The sequence below is a fragment of the Amblyomma maculatum genome, chromosome 4, assembly GCF_055883805.1.
Source record: "Amblyomma maculatum isolate TAMU_Amacu chromosome 4, ASM5588380v1, whole genome shotgun sequence".
Taxonomy (NCBI): domain Eukaryota; kingdom Metazoa; phylum Arthropoda; class Arachnida; order Ixodida; family Ixodidae; genus Amblyomma; species Amblyomma maculatum.
In genome coordinates, this window is record NC_139347.1 from 77,133,242 (window position 1) to 77,145,345 (window position 12,104).

Consider the following 12,104-nt stretch of genomic DNA (forward strand, 5'->3'; position numbering starts at 1 on the left):
TTTAATTTAGCGAGAGCGCCGGAGCGTGATCATCCATAAACTTTTTTTTATATGATGTTAAAAAAAATCGTCGGCTTTTCCCGATTCCTGCTGCATGGTATTATGACCAATGGTCCGCGTTTAATTGGAGTTCCCCGCAGGAACATATCGGGTAATATGTGGTCAAGGACGACTTCATTTTTTTTTCTCTTGATTTCGTTATCTTCATTTTGTACGCTTTATTTTATTGGCTTTATTTTCTTGTACCGTTCCGAACACGACGAGTGTTTTCAAAGCGTTCATATATATACCTCGAATATCCGCTCGACCACAAAAGTGCACCAGGGATCACTGAGAGCCGGTTGGCGCAATAAGAAGGCCGGGCAGCCGTACTTTCCATTACTGTCTCAACTTGGGTGAACTCAAGCCTATCCAAGCCGGCCTCTCGTGCGGGCACCGCTTCAACGACCGCCACTCGACGCGGAGTGCAATCGTAAAAGCGGGTCGCAAAAAGGTCGCTCGTTTTCGCTCTGAGCCGGACGCAGGGGCTCATTGCTTTCCCCTCCCCTACTTAGATTCCCTCCTCCAACTCCCCTCTGTTCGCCTCCACCAACTGGGCATATCCTGTCGGTTTGCACCCTCGATTACCGTCATAAAAGTCCAACGTTTCGCCTTAAAAGACGGACATGCCGGTAAAAGAAAAATGGGAGGGGCTTTTACTCATTTATTTTAACAACGCAATCTGTGCGGCGGTCATTTTATATATCCCGCGTGCTCTCCCAATGCGCTCTCTTTTTATTCCTTTCTCTTTTGAAGACGCGTCTTGAGTCCGATCTGGCTTTCCTCTTTTGGCGAGCTATGCAGGGACGTCTTGATGCGACCACCTTCTCATGTTATGGCAAGAAAAGCAAATCGCTCGCTGCGTTCGTTTTGACCTTTTGTCGCCGAGATGCGTTCCTCGGAAAGGAATGGTTATTGCGCTTGTTCCATGCCTGTTCTCTCTCTTGCTGTGTTTCGCTTTTGTTCAACGGGATTTCAGGTGTACAGGAGCCACTTGCGGTCGTAATTTCCGCACGGCTGCTTTTTCAGGAAGCGCGCATCTAAACTGTTTCCCAGTCGGACTCCGAGTTCTATACTATATACGTTCAATGATTCCATTTGAAAGCTGCTTATCGGTCCTTTTTTTTTTTGTTGTTCTAGATATTGCAAATCTCAAAATACGTGGCATTATTGAGACTTCCGTTCTTATTGTGTTTATTGTCTTTCTTTTAGTGCGTTTTTGTGATGTTTTTGCACAGCGATGAATTTCATACATCAACCTAATTTGAAAGGGGTCTACCTTATTACTAGTAGAAACATCATTTATTAACGCATCAGCTTGAGCCCAGCGCTGGCTGCCAGAGGCTTAAGAAATCCTTATTTTTCAAAACGTTAGCGTCGCGCGTAGCGCACTGCATTTGAAAAGTAGTGTGTTGGAACAAAACTTTTACGGAAGGTGAGGTCGGACGGGAACCCGGAACTCTCTGATCCTAGTCAGACAAGAGACAAGATAGAGGCCATGCAGACACTTGTATATCTGTATACCTGTATACCTGTATATCTATATACCTATATATCTGTATACATCTGTATACCTGTATATCTCGTGTGGTCTTTCACATAACGTGGTAGGAATTAAGAATGTATGGTAATTACTACTGTGTGACTTTAGAGAGACACTAGTTAAGTTAACTAATTAAACTAACTAGTTTAGTTAGTTTAGTTTAACTGTTTTTTAACCAGTTAAAGTTAATCATTAAGCTAGTGACAAAGTGCATGCCGATGGGGATGAGTGTACGCGAGTGTGGATCCGCAAAAAGAACACGCTATACCGCAAAGGCGGAGCCTAATCGCCACCGCAATCCTCTTTTCTGTTCTCTCAAAAGTTATATCTTTAAAAAAATATGGCAATGTGAGGTTCAGTGCAAACAAAACCTTGCACTTAATATAAACTCTCTTACCCACATCCATCCCTATATTGATTATAAAAGCAAGGCAATTACAATATCTAACGTGGTACCTGAAGTTTTTCAGGGTGTATACAAAAAGGGTCACGGCAGAACGACACATTTTGTCTCGACCAAATTTGATTGCGAAAGAAAGACCGCGAAAATTTAAAAAGTGCTGCAGCTGCGGCATCAGCCGGTCTGCACCGCATCCGAAAGGCAATGCTAAAACAAAACGGAAAGAGAGAACACACAAAACATTCGCTCTCATTTTCTTCCAGTCAACCAAATGGTCTCTCTATTTCAAATTACAGTGTTCCAATACGAACTGGGAGGCTCTAAATTTATGCCACCTTGGCCGTGGTGAATGCACTGACTGGATGGGTTTGTGTCACTTTTTGAAAGTGCTGTGTCCTTTCACGTGTTCCGTTCTGTGTGCCTTTCGTGCACAATGTTTATGAATTTAACCATGCAATCCAGTGCACAAGGGCTAGTCATCTTTGAAATCAAGCCTGCTCCCAACTGTCCCCCCCCCCCCCCCCCCCTCCCGATTTGATTCGAAATGTCATTTTCTTTTAGTTACAAATAAACTTGGTCCGTGTTTCGAGCCTCTTCGACAAAGTGCAGCCAACCTCCTCAGTCCCTTCCTTTCAGTTCCGGTTTGTGGACCTCGCAATTTGCCCTGGGCAGTCGCTCTTCGTGGGGTACAGGCGACCGCGCGCGTCACCCAGTCTAACAGCATCAGCGGGGAGACCGCCGAGCGGCTCAAAAACAGGGCCATCGACGGGGTCCCCCCGTCCCGCTGGACAGGCGACCGAGTTTTGAGGATTTCTCCCTTTTTCCATCTTTTTATATAGTTATCCCGCCGCTATCGACGGCTGTCAGCCCTGGGAAAGAGTGTGTCATCACGCCTGTCGCTTGTTGGCGGTTACTTCCTCCTGCATTTCGATCAATAAAAGGGGCGTCGGTCACGCCGACGCGTCGCGATTCTTTATTTTTGTCGCTTGTTATTTTGTTGTCTCTTTTAAACTGTTTCTTTAAATTTTTGTACAGGTATATTTTTCTTTTCTAGCCGGCGAAATGATAGGAGGTACAAGAAGAGGACGAGGAGCTTTAGTTGTATACAGATACAACCTAAGCAGGACTGCATGCTATGAAACGATAATATCATGATGCGACTAAACGAAGGCGGCTACAAATGTTTTCTCTTCTTTTTTTTTCTGCTAAATAATAGCACTACCTGTACAGCCGCTAGTGGTCGCACTTACTGTATTTACGTTAAAAGCTGAATAGAGCAAATCAAGCTTGAATGGTAAGGCTGCAAGTTTCATAATTTCCTTGAAGTCCCGCAGCCCATATGTAGCTACGGGCAAAAGGCTATGAACACGTGCAGACTGCATCATAGTCTTATACTAAGTGTAGTTAGAATACCAATTATAAACAAAGCAGAGATAATCTACATGACGGAAATGAAAAATAGAAAGTCTTCTCTTGACTGAGTGATTCTATCCATCCATTTTTCAGGTGTCTCACTTGCAGTGTGTACGCTCTCTTTTTGTCGCTCCGATACTGCGTCGTAGCCAGATGGAAATTAATTATTCCAGTATGTTGGCTTGCTTCGTATAAGAAACTGCCACATGTAACAAGGCGAGACATTAAACGACCATAAAAACTCATAACGATGCAATCACGGTTTCCATCAACCTGAAACAAACGTTAATGTGTTGTGGGGCAAAGTAAAGTGGCGCTCTTGTTTTCCATCACCGAAACGGTTTTGAAGGAACTGAATGAGCACCGGGAACCAACCATGCAGATATACTACCCGTGTCTGTACCCAACCTTTGACTTATCACTCTCGTAGGCTCGCGCAAGTAGTGTGTTTAGTGTCGTATAAAGGGCAGAGCATGTATTGTCCCCTACACTTGCAGTTGTATATCTTATTTCTTCTCTTGTCCACTTTTCCAGGCCGGAATAGAAATGAACGTCTGCCCATCCAAGACAAGTGAAACGAAATTTCTCCTGATAACTTAACAATATTTGCCATTCTCATTCTATACTATACGCCTTCGCTAGCGCTTCCTGTATGCGGGTATTAAACAGTCCAACCAGTCAATCCTGTGATCGCTTTCACGTAATCGCTTGTACCAAGACAGCGGTCGTCTCATGACCAGTGATGTACTTCAAGAGTTCGTTTTTGGGCCTCGGCCACAAATGGTTTCGTCATGATTTAGCTGCCGCGGCGTCTCCTCCGGACAAGGACACACCCGAACTGCGCTCCAGCCGGAGCGGGTGCACAGTCGGCGACGGCGACAGCTACCAATGACGAGAGACAGCCGTGCATCGCCGCTGCTCGCCGTCAGGAGGCGCCACTCTCCGGACTGCAGTGCACCCCCTCTTCCTCATCCGTAGAACCTATTCCTCTCCCTCTGCGTTTCGCCCTCCCCACTATCTCCACCACCGCGGGCGGCACGCCGGTGGACGCGCGCGATCACTCGCGGGCCGTTCGGCAGTTGAGTGCGGACCAGGCCGGCGCGCGCTGAGCATGGCATCGACCGATGCGGCCTCACTGCTGCCCGAGAACCTCTCGCTGGGCGGCGGCGGCGGACCTCACCCGCCTTCATCGTACCTGGGGGGCGACAGCCGTGACTCGTCACCGTGTGGGCCCGATCTGCCGCCGCCGCTGCCTCCGGCGTTCAACGCGGCCGCGCTGTGCGACCAGTTCTGCTCGGTGATCAACGGCTTCCGTGGGCTGGACCCGCTGTCCACGGCGCGACTCAAGAGCCCGTCCCGGTCGGTGGCGGCGGACGCGACCGACTGTCGCCTCATCGAGTACCGCGGAGAGAAGATAGCGGCGTTCGCGTACCGCGGCGAGTACTTGCTCTGCCTTCCGCAGGCGTTTGAGCTCTTCCTCAAGCATCTGGTCGGAGGTCTGCACACGGTGTACACCAAGCTCAAGAGGCTCGGCATCTCTCCCATCGTGTGCAACGTGGAGCAGGTGCGCGTTCTGCGCGGACTGGGCGCCATCCAGCCTGGCGTGAACCGGTGCAAGCTGCTCTCTTGCAAGGACTTCGACTCTCTCTACAAAGACTGCACCACTGCCAGGTCAGGACGCTGCATTCCCTTCGGGTCGGTGGCATCGAGACGATGATCTCTCTCGCTTCTCTCTGTCTTCCTCCTTTTTTTCCATCCCCTTATCAACCCTCCTCTCCCTGCGTCCTCCGTGGCTGTGCGTGTGAATGTGCAGTGTGTAATGTTAAATGCTTGCTTTTTATAGGGATACCAGTTAGTACAGTTGCTAAATATGTTGGGCGTCCAGTATAAGGAAATTTCTTCCAAGTCCTCAAGTTATAGCTCCAGTGCCACGCGTCTGAAAGCATTTTATGATAAATGCATATATAAGCAACAGTAAGGATGAAAAATTGTCGTCTGTTGTGTGATTTGCTACAAAGGCAAATGGAAATGTGCTTATATAGTTGCACAGTCCCGCTTTAGATACCAGAGGCTGTCACTCGCACAGCTTGCTGATGACGTCACAGATCTAAACTTCCAATTAAGATAGAAATAATATGCCTGGATAGGGATCTTTACAAAGTACCACGCGAGGTATAAAAATGTTTCTTTTAATGTGTACACCTTCCAGTCTGTTACAAAATGCTAGTCCTTGAGGACCTAGAGGCTAATCATCTGCAACGCTTTTGGGAAGATGCCAAAAACGCGCACATTCTTTTTCTTTTTTTCTTAAATTTCTTCGTGCTAATATGTTACTGATTACATACTGCCCCTCTGTTTTTCTCTTACTTTGTTGTTGTACGTTGCATAATTATTGCGAAGCGTCGCGCTCTAATTTAAACACGCGTTACGATCCTTCCGCCTTCTGAAAAAATATTTACACAACACAATGTTGTCAAAACATATCAACACATACCATGGTGCACCTGTCGTACCATTTGTTTGCAAGTTACCGAACCGATTTGCGCAGCCACACTTTAGGATAGAGAGGCCATCGAGTCTGTATAAAGCAAACCTGTAAGTCACGTCAGATTTACTGGAAGACAGCAAGAAGTCGTTGATATAGGTGGTTCCTCGCTAACATGATTAATTTTAACCGCATTTTATTTTCCGCCACATTCACTTTCGTGAATATATTTCTTGTATGGTTATAACTATCAGGTGCACGAACTATAACACAGTAGCAATTGCGCTAAGAGATTCTTACCCAATTACGCTAAGCATCTTGCAAGAGTAACTGCTTATATTGGATGGTTAATTCTGGCTTTCCTGTAATTGGGCTATATTTTGCTCAACAGTTAAACAACCCTTGCTACATTTTTTTTTTCGTAAAGTGGCGAAATTCGTTTGTAATGTTTGCAACATCTATTCAAAAGTAAAATCGCGTGTGAGGCAATGCGCAAATGTCACCTCGCCGTATAACTTCCTCTCTACTTTAAGATGTCAACAAATAAGATTGTATATAGGCATGTTTATAATTAAAATTTATCATTAATCCTTTTATTTCTTAGTATGCAACTGCATAGGGCGTCGATAGCGATATACTCATTTCTTTATTAATGTTTAGCGGTATACGCTTCACTACCGTCACAACTGTGGTTTAAGCATGCAAAACATTTCTGAGCCGTCTACTGTTTTGCTATCAGTATTTTACCGATAAATGTTGTTAGTCACCAAAATAAGGTTCAGAGGCTGCACCTTTTTATGCCCGCATAAAGTCAGCTCCATCAGGTAGAGCGACTGCTACTGCCGGATATAACAAAACTGTAGTGAAACACTTTCGAACGTTCTTTAGCATTCACCACTGCAGCACCTCGGCGGTGCATGGTGTAACGGACTTAACTCTTATGAATGGAATGCACTGGTGATAACATCTATCTTATAGTGTCCGTCCTCGTCCGCCGCTCTGAAAGGGAAAAAAAAAAAAATTATGGATGCATCATATCAGCTGTATTTGTTTGAAAAAGAAATAAGTAAAAAGTAGCTTTGGAGATTGTTTCATTTGTGAGATTGTTAGAATTGACTCGGCGTACTGAAAGGGAAAACAAAAAATTATATGGATGCATCATATCAGTTGTATCTGTTTGAAAAAGAAATAAGTAAAAAGTAGCTTTGGAGATTGTTTCATTTGTGAGATTGTTAGAATTGACTCAAAATTTGGAAATTTTCTCAGAGATATGTCCTGTGAAACAATACCTTTGGGACACTGCAGGCATCCTGATAAATATAACGGTTTGTACTACTCAGAGCACCATATATATTTCAACATAGTTCCAGTGACTTTCCCCTAAAAATACAACTGAAAACTATACTTACAATGATTTAACTTTACATGAAGACATCCCTATCGCTATTCATAACTTTATCCTTTCTCCGCCCGCTCACCTTTACATCTTGTCATCCTTTGATCTGACTGAACCGCATGTCTATAGTGCGCTTGTTGTTTGTGTCTTTACCCACTCGAATAGAAGCCGCTTTCGTGAAGCTGCGTCTTCTTGGTTTTCCTCTCTCTCTGTATTGTAATTTTGTTCAATCATAATAACATTTCCGTTTCCTATATATTTATCTACATAACATTGCTGAGCGAATATGATCGTAGAAGAGGCAAATAAAGTCCATTATGCATTTACAGTCACGTTTTAGTGACAGAAGAATAATATACAAAAAATGTTACAGTTTCTTGCGTTCTCATGTGCAAAATACAGATCTTATAGATACTTTCATATTTCCGTATATGCGATCTCTCGCAAAGCAGTGCGTATGACCTCCGAAGCCGCGACGTGTCGTTTAGAACACTTCTAGGGAATTAGTCACGAAAACTACAAGAAGAAAGCAAATATGAGAGAAAAAACAAATGAACCCCGGACGAGCTTTACCCTGCTGCACGCTTGAATGACGGGCACATTAAGAGCGTTAATGAGAAACCAGAGCAACGGAAATCAGAAATCAAATTTCTCGACCACATTAAGCTTTCACATTTGAAAAGCGTAAGGCAGTGCAGTGAGGTTGGGGCTAAAGAATTAAGAAAGGCTTGTCGAAAGTCACACGCTTTACGAGTAGTATTTTAAGAGGGTGAAAATTTATAAGTAATGTTAACCTTCTGCTTGATTAGTTAATAGTGTGACGCAAAACACCTGTCAGTAGTCACCTGACAGTTCGCATGTATACTGCTGCTCAATTTTCAATCATGTCAGGACCGAGAAATTTATATGTGCAGTAATTCGTGAATTTTTTTTTACACGATGTTTTAGAAAGGAATTCCGAAAACCGTTAGTGCCCTCTCCGCAAGTTTTATATGCAAGATGTGTGACTGAAAATAATGCATGTTGGCGCTGTTATAGCACTCACGCAAGTTCAGTGTATATTTAAGTCAGCGAACCAGAAAATTGGATTTACAGAAACTTATCTGAGTCAACGCATACTTAGCACCAGTGATCCATATTGATCGAGAAAATGGGAGCAACAAGACAAAAGAAGACGCACAGTGCAGGAAACGTCGTGCACAGGAGAAATCGATATATGTATATACAATTTCACACTGAACGGATCGATATCATCTAAAAGAAGCCATCGGCGATCAGAGAGAAATCTTTTGTGAGCACCGCTATTCTGGTATAGATAATAGTATAAATCACCCCTTAAACGTGGCTCATGATGTGATATTTGAAGATATTTATCTCTATAGTTAATTTAATATATAAGAAATTAACGGTAGCAGTTAGTTACCGCCGATGAAATGATGTGCGTGTATAGGCAACACGCATAACAGGCGTTGCTTTTATGAACAAAGCATTTTTATTTCCTTCCTAGTTATGCCGGGGACAGCTCATTATGAAACACAGCTGTGTCCTGATTTGTTGAAGCTAGCATGCTTTGTAAATTAATTTATTTCGCCGCAAGTGCACGCCATCGGTTGCTTCAATCTGTAAATGCCAAGAGTCCACAATACAAAGTTGAACTAATACTCTGTGCCCGTCGCGTTCGGACTTATACCAACTCATACTAGTTATATATAGTGTACCCATTATATAGATCCCGGACAGACTGCGTTACGTAGAACGTAGACGAACGCGCACGAGAATCGCTCGTCCTCACGGGAGCGCACGTCTCGGTGAGCTGAAACGTCAATCAGCTCAGCGCACAAACCGCCACCGTCTTTAAGGGCCTTTGACAGGTGTATACGCCGCATCCCTTCACCACGTCACTCAAGCTTCGCGCCTCCGGACTTCGTCCGTAGCCCAGATGCTCCAATTTATGGACGCCCCGTGTCTCGGGACTCGACCGAGAAGATTAGTATTCTCAAAAGGAGAATGAAGAAGCTGGGAGGGCCGCGCGTTTATTTTTCTCCTTTTTTTTAGTTCTGCGGATGGTGTAACGCGGTTCGCATTGTTCCTCTATAGCTGGCCCTACCCTGTCGCTTCCATGCCTGGTGTGGACGAAAACTGATGAATGCGATAGCTATAGCGCTGGCGGAACGCATCGAACAAAACCCAACAAGGAATCGTGCACAGTCACAATCGCACGAAACACCGCGGGTTGCGAAACATTCCTCGCGCACGTGTAGACGATGAGAAAACAATACGTTTTGTTTCTCGCTCTGGTAAGCATTGGTTTGGAAGGAACAATGATGCTTTGTTGCCTGCGACTATGTGAACGGCTGATGAGAGCTTAAAGATATAACTTGTACGCATATATACAGCCGGTTCGAGGGCACGCACGCAGCGAGGTTGTATGACCCAGTTTAATCTTGTTAGCACTGAGGTAATGAATTACCTGAAAGTGCAAGTGCTGTTGAAAAGCTGCTGCTGAGACGTCACTACGGCATTGTGCCTCTAATAGGTCAGGTGAAGGCTTGGTTAATGCTTCTAAAGATCACTTTTCCTCGTTATGTAATAAGCAAGGCACGTTTTATTTTGTTCTGTGGTGGAATTCAGCGCAATTACGCTCGCAGTTCCACTTACTAATAATATTTGCTCGCTTTCACGAACTATTCTCCTGTTCCCTCAGGAATGGAGTGCCTGTTGTCGGGCTTCAATGAAAAAAAAAGAAAAAAATGATTAGGCACAGACTGCGTCCCTCAAACGGTTTTTTGGGGGAAGTGTGCCTGTGTGAAACTCTATCATCACGTATAAGAAAAGAGAGAGAGAAGAAGAAGAAAGGAAATGTGGCCCTTTTTCTTCATGAGTGCCAGCTCCCGCGTGCATGGACTCCCACTTTTTGGTGTTCAAGGGAGCGCATTAATGTACTCAAGTTGTAGTACCTGCGTAAGACGCCAGAACATGCGTCTCAGTTCTTACTTCTTTCTTTCTTTTTTGTTACTTATATAACTCGCTCTACTTACCCCTCTTTTACAATGCGACACAGAAGAGAGAGAGAAAAAAAAAACGCGACCAAAATAAAGAAACAAGTTTGAAGATTCGGATCTGGCGGGGCCGTCTCTTATCATTACTACCTCGCACGCCTTTCATTCTCACGCGTGTTGCAGCGCGGCTTACAACACGCTGAATGAACCGACCCCGCGTCACGCATTGACGCTGTCGTCGAGTTGTCGCCGCGCGCCGAGTGGACAGACGTCCAATAAACTCCCCGTGCGCCTCGCTCCCTTTCGCAACACAGAGCTAGCGCGCAGCAGCCTGCAGCTCGTGTCCGAGCCGCTCGACCGTGCGCGCTGCCGCACACGACACCAGGCGGCACCGCTGTCGAAGAGTGCACACACAATAGTGCAGCTAGAAAGCACAGAAGAGATTCAAAGAGAAGGGAGGGTGAACGAAAAAAAGTGAGTGAGCGAAGACGCGGCGTCTTTCCGGCCGCGGTGAGAACAACAATGGGAGCGGCTTGCGCATTTCTTCGCGCCGAGTGATCGCTCCAGCGACGTCGTGCGCGGACTAGCGCACACTATCAACCGTACTCGGCACGCCTGCCTGCCGGAGTGTATAACGCACTCGCATACATACACCCCCGGCCTGACTGACACGCTCTTTTGTTTCGCCGCAATCTGGCATCTCTTCCCTCGCTCTTTTTCATCCACTCTTTTCACTCTTCGTTCTTTTAGTGTTCTTTCCTTGTCACCTTTATGGTCGCGGGCCACTCGCCTTCCGTCTTCTCCTGAAAGAAGTGCATTCTTGCTTTCACTCTGTTAAAGAATCTCGCGCGACCCACCGCGCGGCGACGTGCTGGTGATGCGCGTTAACGTGCTGTAAGAAAAGGATGCTTGCGAGCACGCTATAGCGTGGTGACACTGTCGCCACCAGTTCTGTGGAGTCCGGGCAACCGATACCACCGGCCTCGCTTTCTTCTTTATGTGGCTCGGTTAAGCGCTATGCACATTATATGCGCGTCTCGTGATGACGTCCCCACGCCATGCCACATGTGTGTAGACGGTGATGCAAGCAGCCTTGTGCCACGAAAAGCGCATTGTTGCGCCCGTATCACACGAGCGTTTCTGGACGAACCGCTGCCACTGAGATCCTCACTCAAACTCTCCCGCGCGGGGAGAGTTTGAATGTGAGAATACTTGCAAATCCTCGAACGGGACCGGCGCTGACATGTTGGTGAAGCTGCTTTTGCAAGTGAACCATGGGTGTCATTTCACACAGATGTTGAGCGCTTATACTGGGAAGAGCCAATTGTAACCTTAATTTGAAACATTAGGAACGAGTTCAGTGGTTCATATAGGGCCCCACTTCCCTCGCTCCTTTCATTTTTCCCGTTGGAGTGGAATCCAAAGGAGAAGCTGTTGACTCTTACATAACATCATGCCTTTACGGGACCACGCGAATGAATATAGAGAATAATAGTCTTTATTTTATCGCTCAAGTTCACATTTGTTGTGCCGAAACTCGTTGTATGTCTTCGTGGGTGACAGGGTGAAATGCCTCGTCTCCTATAAAGTCATTTAAGCGGCCGCAACAGCTACATATCCGTTAACTTTTCAACTCGGGTGATAACGTTAGATTAATAGTGCAGCGTCTCAATCTCAAGGAAGCATTTACCACATACTGCGGTTCCGTCGCAGCGACGTTAACAGGGCATCGACAGGCAATTTCACTTGACTTCACGAGTGTGTTTATACATACACCATCAATTCGGCTTTATACACTTGCCCTTCATCCCATATATATATATATATAA

At 45.6% G+C, this 12,104-nt stretch overlaps 1 protein-coding gene across 1 annotated transcript in view; it reads left to right on the top strand.

Annotated features, from left to right (window-relative positions):
• The first annotated feature begins 4,482 nt into the window (after nt 1-4,482).
• The window catches only part of LOC146191472 (dachshund homolog 1-like), a 62,740-nt gene continuing 55,118 nt past the window's right edge, over nt 4,483-12,104 (top strand). The window contains exon 1 of the mRNA XM_084602001.1: nt 4,483-5,090. Coding sequence (XP_084458127.1) covers nt 4,507-5,090 — 584 coding nt within the window. The 5' untranslated portion in view covers nt 4,483-4,506. The remainder of the gene's footprint in view (nt 5,091-12,104) is intronic.